This window comes from Oncorhynchus kisutch, linkage group LG30 (genome assembly GCF_002021735.2).
Source record: "Oncorhynchus kisutch isolate 150728-3 linkage group LG30, Okis_V2, whole genome shotgun sequence".
In the NCBI taxonomy this organism is placed as follows: domain Eukaryota; kingdom Metazoa; phylum Chordata; class Actinopteri; order Salmoniformes; family Salmonidae; genus Oncorhynchus; species Oncorhynchus kisutch.
Window position 1 is genome coordinate 3,894,101 of NC_034203.2, and position 27,233 is coordinate 3,921,333.

General features: G+C 41.1%; 1 protein-coding gene across 4 annotated transcripts in view; it reads left to right on the forward strand.

Moving 5' to 3' along the window:
• The window catches only part of efr3a (EFR3 homolog A (S. cerevisiae)), a 236,022-nt gene that overhangs the window by 172,848 nt on the left and 35,941 nt on the right, over window positions 1–27,233 (forward strand). For all 4 annotated transcript variants that reach the window (XM_031810880.1, XM_020466614.2, XM_020466615.2 and 1 more), the window contains exons 12-15: window positions 12,471–12,585; window positions 17,035–17,086; window positions 21,041–21,213; window positions 23,190–23,265. In XM_031810880.1, the coding sequence (XP_031666740.1) occupies window positions 12,471–12,585; window positions 17,035–17,086; window positions 21,041–21,213; window positions 23,190–23,265 (416 nt within the window). The remainder of the gene's footprint in view (window positions 1–12,470; window positions 12,586–17,034; window positions 17,087–21,040; window positions 21,214–23,189; window positions 23,266–27,233) is intronic.

Consider the following 27,233-nt stretch of genomic DNA (forward strand, 5'->3'; position numbering starts at 1 on the left):
GAAGTGGAACGACATTTATTGGATATTTCAAACTTTTTTAACAAATCAAAAACTGAAAAATTGGGCGTGCAAAATTATTCAGCCCCTTTACTTTCAGTGCAGCAAACTCTCTCCAGAAGTTCAGTGAGGATCTCTGAATGATCCAATGTTCACCTAAATGACTAATGATGATAAATACAATCCACCAGCGTGTAATCAAGTCTCCGTATAAATGCACCTGCACTGTGATAGTCTCAGAGGTCCGTTAAAAGCGCAGAGAGCATCATGAAGAACAAGGAACACACCAGGCAGGTCCGAGATACTGTTGTGAAGAAGTTTAAAGCCGGATTTGGATACAAAAAGATTTCCCAAGCTTTAAACATCCCAAGGAGCACTGTGCAAGCGATAATATTGAAATGGAAGGAGTATCAGACCACTGCAAATCTACCAAGACCTGGCCGTCCCTCTAAACTTTCAGCTCATACAAGGAGAAGACTGATCAGAGATGCAGCCAAGAGGCCCATGATCACTCTGGATGAACTGCAGAGATCTACAGCTGAGGTGGGAGACTCTGTCCATAGGACAACAATCAGTCGTATATTGCACAAATCTGGCCTTTATGGAAGAGTGGCAAGAAGAAAGCCATTTCTTAAAGATATCCATAAAAAGTGTCGTTTAAAGTTTGCCACAAGCCACCTGGGAGACACACCAAACATGTGGAAGAAGGTGCTCTGGTCAGATGAAACCAAAATGGAACTTTTTGGCAACAATGCAAAACGTTATGTTTGGCGTAAAAGCAACACAGCTCATCACCCTGAACACCATCCCCACTGTCAAACATGGTGGTGGCAGCATCATGGTTTGGGCCTGCTTTTCTTCAGCAGGGACAGGGAAGATGGTTAAAATTGATGGGAAGATGGATGGAGCCAAATACAGGACCATTCTGGAAGAAAACCTGATGGAGTCTGCAAAAGACCTGAGACTGGGATGGAGATTTGTCTTCCAACAAGACAATGATCCAAAACATAAAGCAAAATCTACAATGGAATGGTTCAAAAATAAACATATCCAGGTGTTAGAATGGCAAAGTCAAAGTCCAGACCTGAATCCAATCGAGAATCTGTGGAAAGAACTGAAAACTGCTGTTCACAAATGCTCTCCATCCAACCTCACTGAGCTCGAGCTGTTTTGCAAGGAGGAATGGGAAAAAATGTCAGTCTCTCGATGTGCAAAACTGATAGAGACATACCCCAAGCGACTTACAGCTGTAATCGCAGCAAAAGGTGGCGCTACAAAGTATTAACTTAAGGGGGCTGAATAATTTTGCACGCCCAATTTTTCAGTTTTTGATTTGTTAAAAAAGTTTGAAATATCCAATAAATGTCATTCCACTTCATGATTGTGTCCCACTTGTTGTTGATTCTTCACAAAAAAATACAGTTTTATATCTTTATGTTTGAAGCCTGAAATGTGGCAAAAGGTCGCAAAGTTCAAGGGGGCCGAATACTTTTGCAAGGCACTGTATATATGATGTATTTTAGATATTTTCAGTGCATTTTAACCTCTTGAGTGTAGGGGGCAGTATTTTGATGTTTGGATGAAAAACGTACCCAAATGAAACTGCCTATTTCTCAGGCCCAGAATCTAGAATATGCATATAATTGTCAGATTAGGATAGAAAACACTCTAAAGTTTCCAAAACTGTCAGAATATTGTCAGTGACTATAACAGAACTGATATTGCAGGCGAAAACCTGAGGAAAATCCAACCCGGAAGTGCTGTTTTTCCTGAAACCTCTCTATTCCATTGCATGCCTTCACTCCATTTAAAGGGATATCAACCAGATTCCTTTTCCTATGGCTTCCCACATGGTGTGAACAGTCTTTAGACGTAGTTTCAGGCTTTTATTCTGAAAAATGAGCGAGAAAGATTGGATGGCTGGGTGCCAGCAGAGTTTTGCATGCATGGGCAGATATTTTCTCTCTCACTCCTATTGAAAACTCTACGGTCTGGTTGAAATATTATCGATTATTTATTGTAAAGACAACCTGGAGGATTGATTATAAAAAACTTTTGACATCTTTCTACGACTTTTACGGATACTATTTGGAATTTCCGTCTGCCCCATCGTGACCGCTCAAGCCTGTGGATTTCTGAACATAACGCGCCAACCAAATTAAAGTTTTTGGATTGAAAAATAATCTTTATGGAACAACTGGAACATTTATTGTGTAACTGGGAGTCTCGTGAGTGCAATCTAGACGAAAAAGGAACGCACACCTATTTAGGCGAGGTGCTGGCTAGCGGAGAAAACTTGAAAATAAAAGAGCACACTCTAGGAGCTCAGATGCAAAAATGTAATTACCAACGTTTCGACAGCCAAGCTATCTTCATCAGGGTATAATCACAAACACTGCGGGATGACTCGTTTATGTAGTGTCAAAAGACACAGGTCTCTGTAATCATGGCCAAGAGTGGCCTAATATCATTGGTTAATTCTCAAATATTAAAATGGCATACAAAGAACAGCATACAAACAACAAATGGATAGCATACGATCATAAATTCCTTTTAGACTACACAAGCTTACAAACAATTACAATGGCAAAGTCACAATAATCACAAGAATGGCTTCAGATCAAAGTCTCCGTTGAGAACGAAGGGAACAAGGGTCTTTAAGTTAAAGATCCAGGCAGCCTCTCGTTTTAACAATAAATTATCAAGGTCACCCCCTCTCCTAGGGAGGGTGACATGTTCGATGCCAATATAACGCAGAGACAAAATCGAGTGACCTGCCTCCAAGAAGTGGGCCGCAACTGGGTAAGTAAAGTTTTTACACTTAAATGGTGCTACGATGCTCTGAGATACGTGCTTTTAATTCACGCTTTGTTTTACCCACATTATTTTTACCACAAGGACAAGTTATAAGATAAATAACTGCCTTTGTGGAGCACGTAATAACACCTTTGATTGGGATCTATTTCCCTGTTTGTGGGTGTTTGAAGGATCTACATTTTTAAGTGCCATTGCATTGAGCACAGCCATTACATTTGTAATTTCCAACCAGTAGGGGCGCAAATAGACGTTGTTCAGGAATATCTTGGGTTGGTAAATCAGAGTGTACCAATTGGTCTCTGAGATTTCTGCCCCGCGAGAATACGACCAAGGGAAGGTCCGAAAACACATTACCGAGACGATCATCGGATTTTAGAATGTGCCAATGTTTGAACAATTCCCTTAATTTGTTCAGAACGCTTTGAATAGCGGGTAGTTAGAACACAAGAATGTGTCTTTTTGCGAGACTGACCTTGACAAAGGTCATGTTTTGTTTTGAATTTTCTCAATGGCAATATTAATCTGATCATTTTTGTAGCCCCTCTCCTTGAACATTCTTTACGTCTCCGCCATATTTCTGTCGAAATCTGATTGTTTTTGCAAATTCTTTTGATTCGACAGAATTGGCTGTAGGGCAAACAATTTTTCAAGGGACATGGGTGACAACTATCCGCCCTCAACAAACTGTTACGATCAGTAAGCTTCCTGTAAAGATCAGTGTATAGAACATTATCTTCACACAAGATCAGAAGATCAAGAAAACTGATTTGACTTGTATCAGATTGCATAGTAAATCTCAGATGCTCAGAACAGGAGTTAAGAAAAGCATGGAACGCCTGGAGCTGTTTTGCATCACCCCTCCATAGAACAAAAATATCATCAATATACTGTTTCCAAATAATGATGTTAGGGAAGAAAACATTTTTGAGAGGATTGAAAATAGACTGTTACAAATTAGCATAGTTAGGAGCCATGGGGGATCCCATAGCAGTAACCTTCGTATGAATAAAGAAATAATTTAGAAACATGAAATAGTTATGTGTGAGTACTATTTCAGCCAATGTTATAATGCATGCACTGGAAGGTAGTTCATTAGGGTCACGTTGCAGAAGAAAATGTTCCATAGCTTCAATACCGCCCTCGTGTGGAATATTTGTGTATAACGACTCAACATCAAAAGTAACTAACAAGGTATTCTCAGGGAGAGGATCAAGAGATTCAATGATAGAGATCATACTGCTGGTGTCCTTTACAAAGGAGGGGAGCTGTTCTGTGAGTGGTCTCATAAAAAATCAACAAAAGTAGATAGAGGGTCTGTTACTGCATCAATGCCCGCTACAATAGGGCGCCTTGGAGGTTTTGTAACATTCTTGTGTTATTTCGGCAAAGTATAGAAAGTGGCAATTTTAGGGTGTTGAATAGCCAAAAAGTCATGTTCTTTTTTGGTTATCTGACCAGAACTTAAATACCCATCTAGGACAGTAAAAGATAGTATTCTGATATTGGGAAGTAGGGTCACTTCTGAGTTTCTTGTAAAAGGTGTTGTCAAGCAGCTGTCTATGACACTCATGTACATAAACTGTCCTATCCATGATTACAACCGACCCACCCTTATCAGCAGGACGAATAAGGATGGCATATCGGATTGTAAATCAAGCAAAGCTTGTTTTTCATCCTTAGGTAAATTATGGAAAGATTTGGACTCCTGTTTATTCTTAAGGAGATGTCCAACATCTTTTTCCACAAGTCTGCAATATGTCTCGATAGAGTGATTGCGATTGGCTGGAGGTATAAAATAACTTGAGCTTCTAAAAGGACTCGGAGTATGTGCAGGTGAGCAACCTACTGGTTCAATAGAAGTGTCAGAATTAGGGGAGCTAAAGTTTTCCCTTAAATTGATGTTTCTAAAAAACTTAAACATGTCTACCTTAACATTAAATCGTTGCACTGGGTTGTAGGCACAAAATATAACCTTTTATTAAGCAAGGAGATATGGGCAGGGCTCAGTATCTTGCTTGATAATTAAAGACACTCAGTCCCGTGGGTTCTGAGACCGTGTGAACGGTCTCCTCTGCCTCTGTCGTTTCTTCTTACCCCGTCGGGTACGGCATCTTGTCGATGGCCACCTCCGCCCTTCCGTCCGTCCAGTCTCTCGTTGAATAAAAAACTACCACTGGAAGCCGATGAGGCGCTGGTTGTAGAGCGTTGATCAGACCGGGGTGGATCGAAGTAAGCGGCATCCCTCCTGCGTCTGTCATGGAGAGGGGGAGCAGGACCCTCCCTTGTCAGGGTTTCTCCAGAAGTTGACTTTATCCTCGGCCTTGTCTTTTTTGTCTTGATTTTAAGTTCCTTTATTTCTGTAGACAACTTGTCCTGGAGCGCTTGGTTAGTTTTCATCAGTTCATTGAATATGCCATCATCATTAACAGCTATTTGTAGAGCTGTGCGTTTGTCTTTAATCGTGTTATCCATTTCAATAAAATCCTTCTTCAACTGGTCAACAATTATTGATTTAATGACATTAGTGCATTTGTTCAGGATGGCACACCAGCGTTCACAGAAATCATCTGTGCGCTGTCCCAATGATGGTTATTTTTGCCACCTGAGTCCCCGTGGAATAATGCCTTGATGCACATAATCACTAAGAGTGACTATATGTAGATGCGTTCTCGTCTGGCTCTTAGATAAATGTTACAGTTCTTTCGAGAGTTCAGAATTACCTCCCGGCATGTCAAAAAGGGACTCAGAAACAATGATCTTATCACGCTCCCTTTGGCTATATTCAAAGTAATCTTGTATGGGTCTATGACCAGTGTCAGGAAAATAATTATCATTCGGCATCGTTTAAGAGCTTTTTTGAGGGGAGGGTTTATTGTTTACTGGGTAACAGAACAATCTAGAAGAAAAAGAAACACACAGCTATTTAGGTGTCTGTAATCATGGCCAAGAGTGGCCTAATATCATATCAATAATTGTTTATAAGCTTGTGTAGTCTAAAAGGAGTTTATGATCTTATGCTATCCATTTGTTGTTTGTATGCTGTTCTTTGTATGCCATTTTAATATTTGATAATTAACCAATGATATTAGGCCACTCTTGGCCATGATTACAGACACCTGTGTCTTTTGACACTACATAAACGAGTCATCCCGCAGTGTTTGTGATTATACCCTGATGAAGACAGCTTGGCTATCGAAACGTTGGTAATTACATTTTTGCATCTGAGCTCCTAGAGTGTGCGGCTCTCTTTTATTTTCAAGTCTCGTGAGTGCAAACATCCGAAGATCATCAAAGGTAATCTACCAATCTACTTTGCTGCTAGCTGTTTGTAATGTTTTGTCTGCTGAGAGAGTTGTCCTAACATAAACGCTTGGATAGCTTTCGCCGAAAAGCTTTTTTTTTCTGACATGCCAGGTGGATTACCAACAAGCTAAGCTGTGCTTTGCTATATTGCACTTGTGATTTCATGAAATTAAATATTTTTAGTAATTTAATTTGAATTTGGCGCTCTGCAATTCAGCAGATGTTGTTGAAAATAATCCCGCTAACGGGATGGGTGCGCCAAGAGGTTTTAAATGCTTTCAGACTATGAGATTAATCGCAGTAAATCCCTTCAACCGATAAATTTATATTTTGGTTTATGGCCCCATCTATAACCACAAGCTAAACTTTTTTGGGATAGTGATATTTAGAGAACATAATGACACGAGTTGATTTCGCACATATATAACCACGCCTCCTTTTTTTTCGGCCTGGCACACCTAAAGATGTAATCAGTAATGTAAATTTCCTTATCCGGGATCGAGCCGTTTAGCCAAGTCTCTGTGAGAACCAAAATATCCAGGCTCGTGTCATGCACCCAGATATCTTGATATGTAATAGCCCAAGCCCTCTACGCGATCTGTAGCAGTATGACGATAACACTGTGAAACAGTGGGAATGGGAACAATTACATGAGCAGGGGTTGGGCTGTTGTTGAGTCAATGTTTCATAAGAGCCTCCTCGATGTTGGCCAAGATAACTTTTGTCACTTTCCTATTTGGATTCAAGCCATCCATCTTGTAAAAATTGTCAATGAACTTCAAATCCATGGAGGAACAGCAGGATTTAATCCAGTAGTGTAGCCAGAGGACTAAAGGAGAGGACTAAAGCATCCCATTTCATGATGTATTGTTGGTAGAGGCCTAGAAATTACAACCTGTCTGTCTCTTTTAACCTGTATATGAGCCCTCTGATGTCATCTTTTAATTGCTCTGATTTGTGAAGATTGTTGTAGTTTGTACCAACATGAATGACTGCTGTGGGGGCTGAGCCAGGGGATGGCCGACTCAGTAACCCAAGACTATATTCAGAGGAGCTTACGCTAGGTGCTAAGGTGGAAAGACATTGGGAGCGGCAGAGGACCTCATCGGAGGGCCCCAATGAAGTCGGGGCTCAGAGCTGTAAAACGGTTAGAGAGCTGCAGGTCTGGATGAGAGGGCAGAGGGAGGATATGTTGTAATGGTCCTCCTCTCCTACTTCTAACTCGATTCCACTGTGCCTCCGATGATGTAGAGCAAGACGCAGTAGTTCGTTGGTGGGATGTGTTAATAAAGGAAAGTGGTCCAAGGTAGTATCCTCAGTAGCTACTGTAGAGAAGCCCAGTCTCATAGAACACCCTGGATTATCCCCTTTGTCAGCATGCAGTCTTGAAGACGATCTTTTAGGACCCTGTTCTCCTCTAGTAGTTCAATGATCCGGTCTCTGAGGCAACGAGTTGCTTACACTTTTCACAAGTGTACAAGTCAGTAAATTATTTCACTATGGTGAACAGATCACAGTTCTCACAGTTTATGGCTTTACTGTGCATCTCCAAATCAGAGGACTCCGACATGCTTATACTCGGGTCAGAAACAGCGATTCCAATAGTCAACTGCGATGTGAGACAACCTTTGCCGGTGACAGCCGGGTAACCTAGCTAGCCAGGTCTAGTCTGATAATTTTTGCTCCAAGTTACGGTAAAATCCAGCCAAACATGGTGTGTTAAGAACAGCATTAAGACTGTGGTCCCGAAAGTAAAATGGAATGCCTGATTTGCACATACCCGATTTGCCATTGAATGCTCTCACAGCATGAATGGACACTCTACGAGCACTTATGACATCCCAATAATTTTCAAACATGTTGAATATATTCTGCCTCAAATTAGCCATTACCTCCATGTGTGAGCAGTGCTCAGAGCAGATGCGAGGCATATCCCACATAGCCAATCAGCTACTCAGAACTATAAAGTTTTTTTTTTTGTTACCCCTTTTTCTCCCCAATTTCGTGGTATCCAATTGTTTTAGTAGCTACTATCTTGTCTCATCGCTACAACTCCCGTATGGGCTCGGGAGAGACTAAGGTTGAAAGTCATGCGTCAACCAAGCCGCACTGCTTCTTGACACAGCGTGCATCCAACCCGGAAGCCAGCCGCACCGATGTGTTGGAGGAAACACCGTGCACCTGGCAACCTTGGTTAGCGCACACTGCGCCCGGCCCACCACAGGAGTCGCTGGTGCGTGATGAGACAAGGACATCCCTACCGGCCAAGCCTTCCCTAACCCGGGGGACGCTAGGCAAATTGTGCGTCGCCCCACGGACCTCCCAGTTGCGGCCGGATACGACAGAGACTGGGCCCGAACCCAGAGTCTGCAGTACAGCGTCCTTAACCACTGCGCCACCCGGGAGGCCCTATAAACGTTATCTTCAACTACCTCACAAGTTAATAACAACTGGCACCAACAAGACACACTGGTCTTGTTCCATCTGTACAACTGCCAACTCATGCCAAAGTAAAATATTATCATCATCATTACAATTTTCTAATTATAAAATAGGCCTAAATGTCCTCATCTCTTTGATAGGGTTGATTTGGATAACCAGAGTTAAGCGGAGTTGGTATTTTCCATTATCCAATGCTGTTGTCTTCAGGCATAACAATGCACATACAAGGATCGCAGCATCTTCCTTCATTGCCATGAAGATCTCCTTACTACACCAGCCCAGCCGGTGCCGCCAGGTGTATGTACTATACCGATTACTAGATGTAGTGTATTTCAGCCATAAGCAGCACTGTGTTGGCATGTGCGTAAAATCTTCAACTACATCAATCTCATGACACGCTGCCCTGTTTTCCCAACTCTTAAACTAACCCTTTAAATTCTTTCAAATAATCAAATACAGTAGCATACTTAATGAGTCAAATAAGCACTTGGAAGTTTGGGGTGTGCATGCAACAGACATGCAGGACCAGCCCTTGCCTACATAACCACAACCTTTAATTGCAGTTTGTGACCCTTTGCTGTGACTTTTGGAGTACGGCTAAGGACGAGATTTACCATTGAACTACTTCACTGTTAGTTTTGCCCAAAATAATTGTACATGTTCAGTTTGTAAAATGTACAATTCTTTATTTTTGATGAAAATAATGATTGTGTACTGTTGCTTGTATGCATTGTATGTGTGTGCTTACTGTGACTGTCCCCCTGATATTGGCCACAACACTAGGCTAACGTCCCACAACGTTGCAGCCCAGACAGCAGTGCATGGCAAGCTGGAGCGAAGGACACTGTGTCCCGGTGTTTTTGCTGTTCATGCTTGTATCAAGATGACATCTAGATGGTTATCAATATTAGTTATTTCTTGTGTTGGCTATTATCCTACTTGCAATAAAATCATGGGAGGGAAAATTGGCCAGGTTAGCTACTGCCTGCGACACCGTGATACAGCTGCCCAGTGCAAGCACCTCACGTTGGCAAGCACCAGCTTGTCTTCGTGCTCCCCGAGGGCAGTAACTTTAGCTAATTGTCATGTCACTGTAACTTCCATATGAACACTAGTTATCTGTCATGACAGATGAATGGGTCAACAAATATACAGTGGTTAAAAGTATTTTTTTTTGTCATAGTTGAGGGACACTAGCTATCTAACTTACCTAACTGTCGATAGCTATCGCCATAACAACGAAAAGCATCAAGTCGTGGTCTGACTTCAAAAGATTAAGTCAAAGTCTTGCTGTTGTTCAATGGTAAATCTTATCTGTAGCAGTACTCCATCTAGTCACAACCAGCTTTCTGTAGGTAAGAAAACTTTTCCCCAACTCCATATTGACCATTTTAGTACCGATTAACCCTGTATCTATGTATCTAAGTATCTATGGAGCACAGGAAGCCCATATTGCCATTTGATGGGATTGTATAAGCCTTTATAGAGCCAACATCCTATGCTGCATAGGAGTATTTTAAGATATTAGGCCTACATTTACTGTTAGATTATTCTGTTACACGGCTAACTAGCAGGAAATTATACTTAAAGAGAAACTTCGGGATTTTCACATAGAGGCCCTTTATCTACTTCCCCAGAGTCAGATGAACTCATGGATACCATGCATGCTAGAATATATATATATATACTTCCAGTCATTGTGCTAACTCGAGTTAGCATTTGCTCTCAAAACTACTTACTTCTAACTTTCTTCATACTGGACACACAGACATAAAAAAGGTATCCACAAGTTCATCTGACTCTGGGTACTAGATAATGTGGCCCTCATTGCCAAAATCTCAAAGTATCCCTTTAATTATCTGGATAAAGGGTTTTGAGTTTCCACTTCCTCAGAGTCAGATGGTAAATTAGCCCCAAATTAAATGTAATTTAAAAAAATATATATATTACTGTCTATTGAGCAAAATAATCTAATAACCATATTTAGACAGTAAAGTTATAGCAACAATAGCGTAATTGTCAACCCATAATGAATGCCAATCACTGGTTAGGTGTTGCACATCAAAATATCATTATCATCTTTCCTGGATGGACATGTTAGATTTAAATGTAGGCCTATCTCAAACATGTCTTGAATCATACCATCTCAATAGCACTTTGAAGGACTTTAAAACATGTTTAGGGCTGCCAAATGTGGCTCATCACCTGGTATGTAGGTAGCAAAATTTGAAATGGCTTTTTTTGCATGGGATAAAGGTAGACTCAGAGCAACAAAATGGTATATCATACACTGCATTTTTGAGGAACAATGGGAAAGTAATTCTGCTTTGAAAGTTGATAAACTTGTAAACTCACTTTTGAGAAAATGGCCTTTGAATGTTTTGGTATCTAGTGAAGAGCTCTTCTTTGTCCACCCATCTTGTTTCACTCTCGGAACGTTCAGAGTGAACACTTGACGCTCTGGACGATGATTTGTTTACCTCTGGATAACATGAAAACAGCCTAACCAGCTCTGCTGGCAACAACTTCATTACGCTTTTTTTGCAGATGTTTACTGACACCGGCCATATTCAACGGGTGTTGCACACTTTAGCTTAAGATCCATAGCTAGCTTGCTAGGTACACAATGAACCTAGCTAGGTAAACAACGTGTAAGATGACACAAGTCACGTAACGTTAGCAAATGAGCCAGCCAGCTAACGTTAGCTAGTTAAACAACAATGAACATAGTCCCAAATCATGTCGTTACTACCCTGCATGAATATGCTGGGAGCTAACCAAAGAGGTTCCATGTTATGTAGCTAACATTAGGCTCTAACCTGAAAAGCAAACGGCTCTGGGATGGGAATAATGTCAGGTAGGGAGCCAGCCAGCTAACATTAGCTAGCTAGCTAATGGTACAATTTAGCTCTAAATTAAACCTCTTTCTGTGAAATGTGTAATATCTGAAAATGTAAAATGTGTAATATCAGAAAATGTAGCTAGCAAACGCTAGACTATCTTACCTGTATACATCATCATGCATGATGGACGAGTCTCCCTGTCAGGAATGCCATACCACGGTTGTCCTTAGTTTGAAGATGTAATCTGGAGACAGGTGTTTTCTCCATCTCTTTAGCTATCATACTCTAATTGCACTGATTTCAAAACTCTGTCCTCCAGAAAGTGGAGAGCAACACTTATCCAGCTCCACTACACAATAAAAAAAATGTTAAAGACATTTAGACGTTTTGATTTTAAAAATTATGGTAACTGCTCTCCAGTGTAGTCATGACTTGAGATATACGCCTAGTTTCCTGAATCGGGTCACAAATGATAACATTTATTTGGCTGGGATTAATCACATATTTGGAATTTGCTGAAATTGAGCTGTAATTTAAGATGTTTATACAAAAAGCATTACAGGAATATTGACGTCTTGTTTTTGTCCAAAGTAATATTAAACAAAATCCGGTAAATTGATAGAGCACAATTTCTTTCATCTCAATACATCTTGTTTTGACGTCAGATTGTTTTTGCTGTGTAGATCATGTATTTTGTACGTTTTCAGACAATACAATTAATCACAATAAAAAATAAAAAAATTGTAAAAGGACCAAATTATTGATTGGGGAAAATGTTGGTGCCACCACAGGGAACAGTTAATCTGGAGCCCTCCTATACTGTTTTTTAGATGGATATCTATCTATAAATACATTTCCAGGCTGTTGAAATTGCAGAGGGGGGCTTTAATGTTGACCCCGTAGTTACATGCATTTGAATTTGTATGCTCTACACACAGTATGATTTGAAATAGCTTGTCTTTGCGCCATTCCTTTAAAGTCAGAGTGCCAAAGAAAAATAATTGCATCGTTTGACAATTTAACAGACAAAGTTTTGTAAACGCATTAATTTACCCCATGGTCACACAGGGTTCTTTGGTGGCAACCTGCCAGACTACCAGCGCGCGGAGGTGATGATGTTCATCATGGGCAAGGTGCCCGTGTATGGCACCCCCTGCCACACCCTGGACACTGTGAAGATTGGGTGAGTCACACTCATTACCTCCACGCTACAGGGTTTCCCATGGACATTAGGTTCATCTCGGGAGTTCTCCTTTCTGAGTTAGGGGTGGCTGGTTTGGTACTAGGGTTTAATATTTTCCTGGTATTTTACAAATGCTTCATCCCGAGAACAAATCACTTTTCTCCCAGGTAACCTGGTATTTCCCACCAAAATCAGAAGCATTATCAAATCAAATCAAATGTATTTATATAGCCCTTTGTACATCAGCTGATATCTCAAAGTGCTGTACAGAAACCCAGCCAAAAACCCCAAACAGAAAGCAAAGCAGATGTTGAAGCACTTTGGCTAGGAACAACTCCCTAGAAAGGCCAAAACCTAGGAAGAAACCTAGAGAAGAACCAGGCTATGAGGTGTGGCCAGTCCTCTTCTGGCTGTGCAGGGTGGAGATTATAACAGAACATGGCCAAGATGTTCAAATGTTCATAAATGACCAGCATGGTCAAATAATAGGTCTGGGACAGGTAGCACGTCTGGTGAACAGGTCAGGATTCCATAGCCGCAGGCAGAACAGGTGAGACTGGAGCAGCAGCACGGCCAGGTGGACTGAGGACAGCAAGGAGTCATCATGCCAGGTAGTCCTGAGGCATGGTCCTAGGGCTCAGGTCCTCCGAGAGAGAAAGAAAGAAAGAATTAGAGAGAGCATACTTAAATTCACACAGGACACCGGATAAGACAGGAGAAGTACTCCAGATATAACAAACTGACCCTAGTCCCCCGACACATAAACTCCTGCAGCATAAATACTGGAGGCTGAGACAGGAGGGGTCAGGAGACACTGTGGCCCCATCCGATGATACCCCCGGACAGGGCCAAACAGGCAGGATATAACCCCACCCACTTTGCCAAAGCACAGCCCCCACACCACTAGAGGGATATCTTCAACCACCAACTTACCATCCCGAGACAAGGCCGAGTATAGTGACTCAACCCACTCAGTGACTCAACCCACTCATCTTCTCTCCTCCTTATCCCTTTGCTTTTTCTTAATTGTTGGAGGAGATTAGATTCCTCTGTTTGTCTGCTGCCCCTGATGCCAATGAGAGGACTAGCTAATAGAGGAAGCACTTTCAAGTAGAGGTCTGCACGGGACTGATATCTTCATCCAGCTCCTGCTGCTTTTCACGCCGCACCCGCCCAATGCCATGGTCTTCTTAACCGAGTCGCCCCAGCAAGAATTAGTCCCGTACCTATTTTAGATGTATCTGACACAGCTCACTTTGCAGCCCTGGTCCCAACAAGAATTAGTCCTGTACCTGACGGCAGTCCCGCAATGTTATTTTAGATGTATCTGACGCAGCTCACTTTGCAGCCCTGGTCCCAACAAGAATTAGTCCTGTACCTGACGGCAGTCCCGCAATGTTATTTTAGATGTATCTGACGCAGCTCACTTTGCAGCCCTGGTCCCAACGATTTTGCCACCCTAGTCAAGATCAAAATGTGAAAAATAGGTTAAAATACCAGAGATTCTGACTGTGCCCATTATATTCGGCTATCAGTATTAGGCTAGATGTAGTTTGAAAGATTGTAGAGTTGGGCCTAAATACAAGAGAGTGGACACTTACTTGACTAGATTAAAGAATAACTTTTAGGAACGGGACGATATGCAAGCACAATAAAATACATGTGTTATGCCAGTCAATGTCAGAGTTTAAACTATAGCCTATCATATTTTTTATTTGATTGCACATGCTCAGTAAAAGGGAAGAAAGGTAGGCTACAGAATCAAAATCATCAAGTATAACGAATAATCTACAAACAGAAAGACAACCATTTTGAAATAATACCAACTTTAATAGGAGCTGGACAATTTGCAGGCAGACAGAAAAATGTGTTATCAATATTTATTTCCTGTCAATGTCAGAGCCTAAACTATAGCATGTAATATTTAGGAAGTTAATTTCCTTGGAAAGACAACTGCGTATGCTTTTCCATCCTACAGGCTATTTATTTGGGACCACGCATTTGATCTCGCACGCCCAACACAAGTGAGGTGAGGTAGGCTACAGAACGTGAAGCAGAATTAGCCTATGAGAGTTTCTGAATAGTATGGCAGAGGTTATTTTAATACAATAGATAACGCATCCAAAACAGAAAGACAACCGTTAGAAATAATCCCAAAGTTGTTTGTCTGAATGCCCACTCCCAACCTCAGCATAAAAAATGCAGACCACGCTACAATGCTATCTGTCGGGGCCAGTGGGAATGCAGCTCTCTAATTTAGTTACGCTTGCTAGCGTAACTCACTTTCATGGGCAACGATGAGCCAGCTAGTTAACATTAGCCCACCTCATCTAGCTACATATTGAACTTCCATCCTCTCAGGCAAGGGGCACAGTGTATAAATTTATGGTTGGATCATAATCACCGTCATAATCATTGGCCAGTAGGGAGAATTAAGGAAAACCCCTAGTTCCAAATCACTATCTCCATCTATGGCTAAGTTGGGAAAGGGAAAACAATTCAACGAGATGCAACAATTCAAGTTTATTTTCTAATTACGTTTAGCTTCTGATGTGATGTGATTGGTGTGAAGCCAAATCCAAACTGCCTTCACTTTACACTTTTTTTAGGTGCTCCAGGACCATCAACAGTTGAGCTCTCTTTTAGCTCCCTTTTATAGGGAGGACAAATGCTCGCTGGCATCCCATGCATTCAATGGTAGGGGCGGCAACAATGTCATACTCTTTTTGACCAGACAGCATCAGATAGATGGGTTACACATACAGAGACAGAGGGGCGCTGTTTCACTCGATCAGCTGCTTTCTCTGGTGACATACATTCAGCCTCTTGCAAATTGAAGGACAATTATGAAGCAAAGAGAGACAAAAATATAAATGATTTAGTTTTTCTTTGTCAAATTTATACGGAAGCCTGGCTTCCCTTAGCACTGATGAATACACACCACTGGATGACACACTTTTATGAGTTAGTGATGCAGAGGCACAGGTACTGTGCTTATTATGAAGGTGCTTATAAACATCTGGGTCAATTCACAACACACATCCAGGATGCCATTGGAATTAAAATGTATATTATTTTTCTATTATAGCTCTATTTCCAGTAATAATATAAGGATGTAGATACGTTTTATTTTCATACTTGACTTTCCACACAGATGTACTATAGAGAATATACCTAGTTAGTAGAGCTATATGTTATACTACATATACAATTCCTTCAGAAAATATTCAAACCCCTTGACTTATTCCACATTTTGATGTTTTACAGTCTGAATTGAAAATGGATTAAACATAAGAATCTCAACCATTTACACAATACCCCATAATGACAGTGTTTTGAAATGTATTAAATAGAGAAATATCTCGTTTACATAATTCACACCCCTGAGTAAATACTTTGTAGAAGATAATTTTACAGCTGTGAGACTTTCTGGGTAAGCCTCTAAAAGCTTTCCACACCTGAATTGTGCCCATTATTCTTTTTAAAATGCATCAAGCTCTGTCGAATTGGTTGTTGATCATTGTTAGACAACCATTTAAGGTCTTGCCATAGAATTTCAAGTAGATTTAAGTCAAATTGTAACTTGGCCACTTTGTAAGCAACTCCAGTGAAGATTTGGCCTTGTGTTTTAGGCTTTTGTCCTGCTGAAAGGTGAATTCATCTCCCAGTATCTGGTGGAAAGCAGACTGAACCAGGTTTTCCTCTAGGATTTTGCCTGTGCTTACCTCCAATCCGCACATTTTCCTCACAGTTCTTAACGATTACACATATACCCATAATATGATGCAGTCACCTCTATGATTGAAATTATGTAGAGTGGTGCTTAGTAATGTGTTGTATTGGATTTTGCCCCATTTTTGTATTTAGGACAAAAAGTGAATTTCTTTGCCACATTTTTACAATATAACTTTAGTGCCTTGATGCATGTTTTGGAATATTTGTTTTCTGTACGGGCTTCCTTCTTTTCACTGTGTTAATTAGGTTGGTATTGTGGATAATCTACAATTGTTGTTGATACATCCTCAGTTTTCTCTTATCACAGCCATTAAACTCTGTAACTGTTTTAATGTCACCATTGGCCTCATGGTGAAATCCTTCCTTTCTGGCAACTGAGTTAAGAAGGATGCCTGTATCTTTGTAGTGACTGGGTATATTGATACACCATCCAAAGTGTAATTAATAACTTTACCATGGTCAAAGGGATATTCAATATCTGCTTAAATTTTTTTTACCCACCTACCAATGGGTGCCCTTCTTTGCGAGGCATTGGAAAACCTCACTGGTCTTTGTGGTTCAATCTGTGTTTGAAATTCACTTACAGATAATTGTATGTGTGGGATAGAGAAATGAGGTAGTCATTCAAAAAAAACATGTTAAACATTTTTTATTGCACAAAGAGTGAGTCCCCCCCACCATTTGCTAACAAACTGTTGTTGATATTCCATTCAGGCACCAGGGCACCAAGCGTATCCAGGCCATGCTGCTGAGCTCGCTCATCATGGTGAGTACTTCTATAGCCATATCATTTATTCAATAGTACTGTCTAACGATAGCCGCATCCGCCTATCGTGATCACAACAGACTGATCAAGAATAGTGTCAATCGAGAAGAATGGCAACAGATGAATCCATTATTTGAGTCTATTCTAATTCTGCCTAAAGGGACTTCAATGTTCTCTGTTGGTATATCGGAGTGGCGCCGAAGGAGATGACTGCCGTTTTATGATCCCGTAATCAATTGTGCATGTTTTTTCGCGTTATTTTGTACTTAATGTTTCTGCACTATCACACTATTTACCAAGAGTTTTCATCTGTATTTTTCATAGCTGTCTACACATACCACCACAAACCGATGCTGGCAATAAGACCGCACTCAATTAGCTGTATACGGTCATAAGTAAACAGGAAACACAAATCCTTTTGACCTAATTTACCTAATTTCTACCAGCATGTTAAATGTGAAACCAGAGGGGGAAAAAACTCTAGAACACCTTTACTCCAGACGCATGTAAATCTGACCATAATTCCATCCTGATTCCTGCTTACAAACATAAACCAAAGCAGGAAGCACCTGTGACTCGGTCAAAAAGAAAGTGGTCAGATGAGGCAGATGCTAAGCTATAGGACTGTTTTGCTAGCACAGACTGGTATATGTTCCCGCGATTCTTCCGATGGCATTGAGGAGTACACCACATCAGTCACTGGCTTTATCAATAAGCGCATTGATGATGTCATCCCCACAGTGACCGTACGTACATATCCCAACCAGAAGCCTTGGCAACATCCACGCTGAGCTAAAGGCTAGAGCTGCCGCTTTCAAGGAGTGGGACTCTAACCCAGAAAGCTTATAAGAAATCCAGCTATGCCCTCCGACAAACCATCAAACAGGCACAGCGTCAATACAGGACTAAGATTGAATCATACTACACCGTCTCCGACCCTCGACGGATGTGGCAGGACTTGCAAACTATTCCAGTCTACAAAGGGAAGCACAGCCGCGACCTACCCTGTGACACAAGCCTACCAGATGACCTAAATTACTTCTATGTTCGCTTCGAGGCAAGTAACACTGAAGCATGCATGAGAGCATCAGCTGTTCCGGACGACTGTGTGATCATGCTCGCCGTGGGTAAGGATCCGTCCCATTTTTAAAAAATTTGCCCAAAACGACGTACCCAATCTAACTGCCTGAAGCTCAGGCCCTGAAGCAAGGGTATGCATATTCTTGGTACCATTTGAAAGGAAACACGTTGAAGTTTGTGGAAATGTGAAAGGAATGTAGGAGAATATAACACAATAGATATGGTGAAAGGTAATATAAAGAAGAAAAAAAAACGTATTTTTTGTAACGTCTTTGAAATGCAAGAGAGAGGCCATAATGTATTATTGCAGCTCAGGTGCAATTGAGATGTTGGCCACTAGATGGCAGCAGTGTTGGTGCAAAGATTAGGTCTGATCCAATGAATCATTGTATTTCTGTTCCAAATTTTGTATCAATTGGTTTATTATTAACTTTTCAAGTTCCAAACTGTGCACTCTCCTCAAACAATAGCATGGTATGCTTTCACTGTAATAGCTACTGTAAATTGGACAGCACAGTTAGATTAACAATAATTTAAGCTTTCTGCCAATATCAGACATGTCTTATGTCCTGGGAAATTGTCTTGCTACTTACAACCTCAGGTTTATGCGATTAGCATATGTCAGCTCAACCGATCCCGAAGAAGTTTTAAACAGGTCAACATTCACAAGGCCGCAGTGCCAGACAGATTACCAGGACGTGTACTGACCAACTGGCAAGTGTCTTCACTAACATTTTCAACCGGTCCCTGACTGAGTCTGTAATACGAACATGTTTCAAACATAGTCCCTGTGCCCCAGAACACTAAGCTAACCTGCCTAATTGAATACCGACCAGTAGCACTCACATATGTAGCCATGAAGTGCTTTGAAAGGCTGGCCATGGCTCACATCAACATCATTATTCCAGAAACCCTAGACCCACTCCAATTTGCATACCGCCCCAACAGATCCACAGTTGATGCAATCTCTGTTGCACTCAACACTGCCCTTTCCCACCTGGACTAAAGGAACACCTATGTGAAAATGCTATTCATTGACTACAGCTCAGTGTTCAACACCATAGTGCTTTCAAAGATCAAATCAAATAATCAAATGTTCTTTGTCACACACACATTGTTAGCAGATGTTAATGCGAGTGTAGCGAAATGCTTGTGTTTCTAGTTCTGACAGTGCAGTAATATCTAACACGTAATCGAACAATTCCCCCACAACTACCTAATACACAAATCTAAAGGAGTGAATGAGAATATGTACATGTAAGTATATGGATGAGCAATGGCCGAGTGGCATAGGCAAGGTGCAATAGATGGTATAAAATACTGTATATACATGTGATATGTAAACATTATTAATTTGGCATTATTTAGAGTGCATTGTATAAAGTACTAGTGATCCATTTATTAGAGTGGCCAGTGATTGGGTCTCAATGTTGGCAGCAGCCTCTCTGAGTTAGACTGCTAAACAGCAATCACTGATGGATGCAATCTGATGGCATTGGGATAGAAGCTGTTTTTCAGTCTCTCGGTCCCAGCTTTGATGCACCTGTACCCGGCAGTGGCTCGGGTGGTTGATGTCCTTGATAATCTTTTTGGCCTTCCTGTGACATTGGGTGCTGCAGGTGTCCTGGAGGGCAGGTAGTTTGCCCCCGGTGATGCGTTGTGCAGACCGCACCATCGTCTGGAGAGCCTTGCGGTTGTGGGCGATGCAATTTCCGTACCAGGCGGTGATAGGGCCCGACAGGATGCTCTCGATTGTGCATCTGCACCCTCTGCTGTTTCCTGAAGTCCATGATCATCTCCTTTGTTTTGTTGACGCCATGTTTTGACTGATGGCACATTTATGCTAATATGGTTAGCTAGCTAATTACCAACAACTGTAACGATGGCTCCCCATTGCCTACGCTTTGGCTGCACAGACTTTGCTTGTGCTCACAATTCCAGCTGCGGCATCTCCCTCTGCATGGGCTATCTGCACATTGACATTAGCACTGGCACTAGTAGCATCACTACATAATAAGTCAGTTAATTTCCTACATTTGGCTTCATCTGACCCAAGGGACTTAACTTTGTCCCTTAACTTTTCAGCCCCACCTTTACGTGTTTTGTTGTGTTGCTTATCGATGTTGATTTGGGATTTTGCGTAAGTTGACTTCTATTGATAGCTACATCAACATCTCGTGGCTATGTCACTGTCAGTGTGTATGTGAGGGAAGGGGGCTGGGCTAAGTACTGTAGCCGCTGTACAGAGGGAGGAATGGACCAATGGGCCAGGTCCGGTGGAAGAGATGGAACAGTGGGCCGGCCCGTGTCCCTCAACTTCTCAGCCCCCACTATAATTGGACCATTGGGCCCGCCCAGATGCACATTTTCCTGGTGCTCCATATTGCCATTCCGCTACTGCACACACACACACACACACACACACCAGTGTCCTCCCTTTCGTCACCTCATCATGTAGACCAGACAGAAGGGTCACAGTGCAGTGACATTTTGCTCAATCTGAAATCCGCTCGGATTGAAAGAGAAAGGTGTTGGCAGAGCTCAAAGTTTAAGTCGGTTTATTGTGAATGATGGCAAACTCGCCAGTCTGTCGGTGGTGGCGATGCAATAAACACCTGCCACCTGTCAATTACGTGTGATTGATGGAGTGTGGAAATATGCTGGAGTGTACTCTCGAACACCCTTCAACCATGAAATATACATATACCAAGACATTTATCCAGAAATGTATGGAAAATTGAAACGTATATCATGATATAGATGTATGGTATGTATACTTTATCATAAATTGTACATGGTGTGTTATTAACACATGATATATATAGACTGTGATCAAGACTGACCTTTCCCCCTGACACCTTTGATGTACCTCAGGTGACCTCTGGTTTCAAGTCCAAGACCATGGTGGCAGCGCTGCCCGCACCCTTCCTGGACCCACTTTTCTCCATTTCACTCATGGAGGACTGCGAGCTTCGCCAGTTGGTCCTTGAGATCCTGCTCAACATCATCGATCGCCACGACAACCGCGCCAAGCTGCGGGGCATCAGGTAACAGCTGTTGTCAAAATGCCCACTGCCGGTGTCGGGTGTTCCGCAGGGGTGCATACACCCCCCGATAGCTTTTAGTTGTTGGGTTTGAGGTTGTACGTTATCTTAAGTTTTGTAAGCTATTTGATTGTAGGCTGCTCTGGGTAAGAGCATCTGCTAAATTACCAAAATGTAATGCACAGTGCCTGTTGAAATTCTACACAACCCTTGCACAGTCTTCACATTATGCTGCCTTAAAATTGTATCTAAATATATAGTTTTTTTTCCTACAGATCTACACAACCTACTCTTTCAAAGTAAAAAAAATGTATACAATGAAGATGTATTGATTGCGTATGTCTAAAGACTGGTCGAGCACCGGTACACACTACCAAGTGCGCTATTTTTCAGATGTTGCCCAACCGGAGTTAAACAGTAATAGTGTCACTGCTATTTAGCTTCAAGACATACATACTATGGAATGCCGTTTGGGTCTTTGCGTGTCAAAAAAGATACAGTAGCACTGTCAAAGCTGTACAATAAGTACAAATACGGGCCACAAACGATGTGTTTACAGTACCACTTTGGTAATAAAGCATCATTTGTTCGACCGCAACTTCTGAGGTACCTAGCTAGCACCAATATAATCAGCCTGAAAACAATGACCAGTACAAACTGTAGTCATTTTCATTATTATTAGCAATGATTTAGAAATCCTTGAGTAAATATTAGCTAGGTTGCCACTTGTTGTTCGCCTATTGAAATTGAATTTCAGTTCAGGAAAATAAATAGCTAGCCAGCTACTTAACCCTGTTGCCCAAAACTAACGTTGTAAGCAGCCAGTAGCGTCATCTGGCTAGTGAGACTCGACCGGACCGGGTTATGTGTTGTGAAGCGAGCCACAATAAGGATTAGGCACAATAGTGGAATTTGTGGTTTGCCTTCAAAATAAAGTATGTCATTGACAGTGATGCAAATTAATAGAAATAGTAGAATTATGCAATACTTTTATTTTGAAGGCTAAATGCAAAGTCCACTATTGTGGCTGATCCTTATTGTGGCTAGCTTCACATAGATGGGTCCGTCCACCATTAATCAAAGAAAAACTGTCTTATAAATCAGGGTTATTTTAGATGATGACACCTAGCTATATAGTTAGCTAGCTAACTATAGCTGCTGAATCAGACTGTCGTCTTGATATGTTTTGGGGGAAGAAAACACATCCATTTGCATCCATGAGCTAGCTAGCATTTATGACCAGCACTGTAGGTGCGCGAGGCAACTTTACCAGCATCATACGTAGCATATGTATCGATGAATCGTTGTGACATGAAATACAAGTGATAGTGTAATCCATGTGTAATAACTACGTTTAAAAAAATGATGAACGCATTAAATTATTATGTGACGTGCAGTCATATTCAGGTCCTGATTGGTCAACAAGTGTTCAATAGCAAAGACCCAAGCGGCGTTCCATAGAAATCCTGGTTGAGAATGAAACGACATGAACAACTAAACAGCACAGCAAGTAAGTGACAGAAATAGGTTTTGATTATGTTTTACTGGTAATGAGGACATACGTAAATGCCAACAAAATAACTTTTTAGTCAGTGTGGTGTGTGTGTAACATTTATTTAACTAGGCAAGTCAGTTAATAAGAACAAATAATTTTTTACAATGATGGCCTACCCTGGCCAAACCCGAACGATGTTGGGCCAATTGTGCTATGGGACTCCCAATCACAGCCGGATGTGATAGAGCCTAGATTCGAACCAGTAGTGATGCCCTTTGCACTGAGATGCCGAGCCTTACACCGCTGCGTCCATGTGTGTGTGTTAACATATCAGTGCATCACTAATTATTTTCTTTCACCTTGAAAGTGTGGATTTGGTTGTGAAAATCGGGGAAAAATCCAGTCCTTTTTAATACTGTGCAAGGGGTGTGACTTTCACGACTATATATATCTTTCATGTTTGAATCTTTCTCTAATTTGTTAGGATCATTCCTAATGTGGCGGCCTTGAAGATAAAGAGGGAGAAGATATCGAAACAAGACGTTGGGTTCATGAAAAAGGTAAATTAAAAAGTTGTACTTAAAAAATGAAACACTTCCAGTATTGCACATTATACGACCTGTTTGTGATGCATTATGATTGCGTAATGAAGTTCTGCATTTATAATGCTTAGTAGAATGAGTCGTTAGCTTGGGTGATAAAAATCCCTATCTTTTCATTCATAGACAGTGTTAAAAGGTAAAGCAGCACATAAGTAGCTCTGATGCAATAATTGATTTTCACAGACGGTGTTACCATCCGTTTGTCTTCGAATAAATAACAAGCTGGGGCCAGTTGCAACGCACCATTACAGCTCCCCATAGAAAACCACTATGGATCACAAATGGTTCTGCCACAGCTCTTTACTGCAACAAGCTCTCAGTCTCACTGCAGCACAATTCGACTTTATTCTACATTCCTCCAAACTTAACATTTCAGTGTTTTTGTTGTTGCTGGTGCTGTATCGTTCCATTTCTCCAAAAGTCAATTTTAGAAGTTAAGAGTTAAGTTTAGGCACTCATTCCAAATGGTTATGGTAAGGGTCAAGGTTTGTGATAGGGTTAGAACATTACGTTTACACACTCATTCCAAATGGTTAATGTAAGGGTTCAGTTTAGACACTCATTCCAAATGGTTAAGGTAAGGGTTAAGGTCTGTGATAGGGTTAAAATAAAAAACAAATGTCCATGACTGGAATCGAACACACAACCAGGAATCGAACACGCAATCCAGAGTCATTGGATTACAAAACCTAACCCTACTTGATGGTAATAACATTGCCCCTTAGTGGCTGTTTTTATAAGGCATTTCCAGACGTCCTCAGGACAATTTTGACATCAGTCTTGAACGACCTGGCTGCTCTGTCCTCTGTTGGTGGTAGTTGTGCCTTATTGCAGTGTAATAAACAGACACTATTCTACTTTACTTTGTTAGGTTTATTTGATGGGGACGTAGCACATTAATCAACATTTCTGTCAATGTGCCAGATTTTGCAAACGGGCTAATATTCAATACTCCACACTTCCCTGCCAATACCACATAAGCAATCAGATAAGCAGATAAACAATCCGAACATCATAGAGCGATGCAGGCTTTTGTTCCAGCCCAGCACTTAAATGCTTGATTCAGTTTATTGAGGTCCCAATGTCTAGCTGATTTTAAGAGACGTGTGTTCGAAGACATACATTTTTCATAAACTGTTAATAAACCCTTAAAACATTGTAAATAACTTCAAAACAACTGTTATTTTGTGTTGGTTGTATTATCAAAATAAATCATTTTTTATAGTGTTTTTTTACTAATCTTTAACAATGAATCCAATCATTTTAGACCCCACTGTATGTGAGGAAGGTAAGCTGAACATAGTCTAGAGACAATGTCATCCACACAGAGCCCATAGCTCAGGCTCCCCTAGCTGCGATATGCTCCACAACATTTAGCATTTACCCTCGACTCTTCCATGTCCCCCATAAAGAAACTATTGCCACCGAATACATTGCAGCATTTAGCATTCATGCTATCGCTGCCACTGTCAAGGCTAATTAATGGAGCTCAATCCGCCTTTGTCAGAGGAATATGATAAGTCGCTAGATAGAGAGCTATGTCTCCAGCTGGGTCGTGTTGATTAGGGTGCTAGGTAACAACATGCAGCTAAATGTTTTTAAACAGAAAGTGAGTGTTTCTTATTGGATATGTTAAAATGTATAGTTCTGTCCTTAAGCTGTTCTTGTCTATTAATGTTCTGTATTATGTCATGTTTTGTGTTGACCCCAGGAAGTGTAACTGAAGCTTTCGCAACAACTAATGGGGATCCTAATAAAATACCAAATAGTACCTCACTTCTAAACCCAGTTTCGGACCGTTTTCTAACATTTCTTGCCTACTGAACACGACCCTGCTTAAGGCTATTAAGTGTCAGAGGCAGTCTTGTAGGTTGGTTATTTTTAGGTCATGGCTTCAAGTTATTTTCATGAGCCATCGAGTGTGTATTTGAATATCTGACTAAATTAATAAGGAACTACCCCACCACCTCCTCTTTCGTTAAAGATGGTGACACTGCTCGCTGACTCAGAAACAAGTTTATTTTTTTTCGATGCAATCATCTTTGGTTGGCTATTTTAGGTATTTGCTCCAGTGATGTTGTCCACTTTACTAAAGCTTGTGATGTGTTGAGTGATTGTGCAAATGTGGGTTCTTCGTTCACAGAGCTGCATCTCCCTCATTGCTCCACAGTCACATTTACCCGTCTCTGGCCTTATTGAAAGTCTTGCGCTATATTTAGCTCTGTCTGTTCTAGGAATGTACAGGTACAGTGGGCCCACGGTTCTGTATGTATCACAGTTTGTGGGCCACTATATCGTTACGGTTTCGGTACCTTTATATTTAAGAAAATAATTAAAACACATCACCCTTTAATAAACAATTAACTCTTTATTTTGCCTATAGACAAATCAAACTTTCCTTTCAGAAAAATGGCAGCCTGACTGACTAGGCCTGGTTTCTGTCTCTACTGTATGAAATCGAAGAGAGAAAACATTACAATTAAAAGTGCTTCTTAGTTTTGACAACCAACATCTCCCAATCCAGTACATAGTGAACCGTCACAGTGAGGTAGCTTGGAGTTGCTCTGGAGGTCCAACTATCAGTGGAGAAAGCTAGATAGGGTGTCTGTGTCAATTCCTTTTCATTTTCTCCCCGTGATGTTTCAGAGTTTGGGAATTACTTTGCTGCTGAAATGTGTGCGGGAGGGGACATTGTAACGCAGTAAAAAAAAAACGAAATCCCGAGTCAGTAACCACTGAATAGGGCTGCAGATATTTGGCTATGAATACTCCCACTGCTTTCATTATTTCTTTATGTTTCTGAATTTATCGCAAATTGTGTTTGGAAGGTGCCGCTTCGCTAGCGCTCGCCATTGGCGCTCAGAGAATATTTGTTTTAGTTTCCCCTCTCTTCATGAGGCCCCTCTTAGGGAGGTTTCCTACTGAGATGTCATTGCAAATCATCCATTAGTTGTTGAAAGGGGATGGAGCTGCGGTCACTACATTGAGACATTGCTGTGCAGTAAAGTTTGTCAGCCCTCAGGAGCCCGGTAACGGCCACAAGCTGCGCGTCTGGTTCTGTGGATCTGAATGTACAACGTGCTTGTAGTCTTCAGCGCAATCAACACGTTTTGGAAATTATAGGAAAATGACAGGCATACCGTAATTCCGCGGTTCACGTGTGCGTATTGAACCGTGGGGGGCGTACCGAACGGTTCAATAACATGATGTGTACCTTTGCATCCTTAGTCTGTTCCATGGACATCGATTTTTCTTTCTTTCCCTCAGTCTCTCGTTCACTCTCTCTCTCGCTCTCACGCTCTCTCTATCAGTTATCTAAAAACCTACTCTCTTTCATTGGTTTGACAGATTGTTTTTCATCTTTCTCTCTTGCGGTCTCCTCAATGGTTCGAAATACTCAATTCGTAGCAATTGTAATGACTTTTTCTTTCTTTCAGTAACTTAATTTCAATAAATACCTTGAACCCACCTGCCCCTGAATTTTCCTAAATACTGTATGTGTATGTTCCACTCCAGCAGTAATTTGGAGATATCATAAATTACTAAAACTTTCAGAGCATTTCTACCTCAAGCATCATATGGTCAAAATGACCATATGCATATTCAAAGGATTGTTCACTATTTTACAACGAAATCTAAATGTATGTAAATGACATGTTATAGAAGGGTCCAGAAACTTTTTTTGGGGGGGGGTGGATTTCACTTGGAAACCTACCACATCCGCAATAGACTACATCATTGCTTGTTCTACAGTAGGGGGCTACAGAAAAACATGAACAATGGCTCCAAAAACACCCAAATACATCCTTTTAAAAACGGAAAATGATTTAGATTTTGTATACATGAAACTCTGTATTTCTGAACTTTATACACAACGTTATATTCCATTTTATGCGACTCGAGCGGTTTCCCCTACCAGTTGTGCT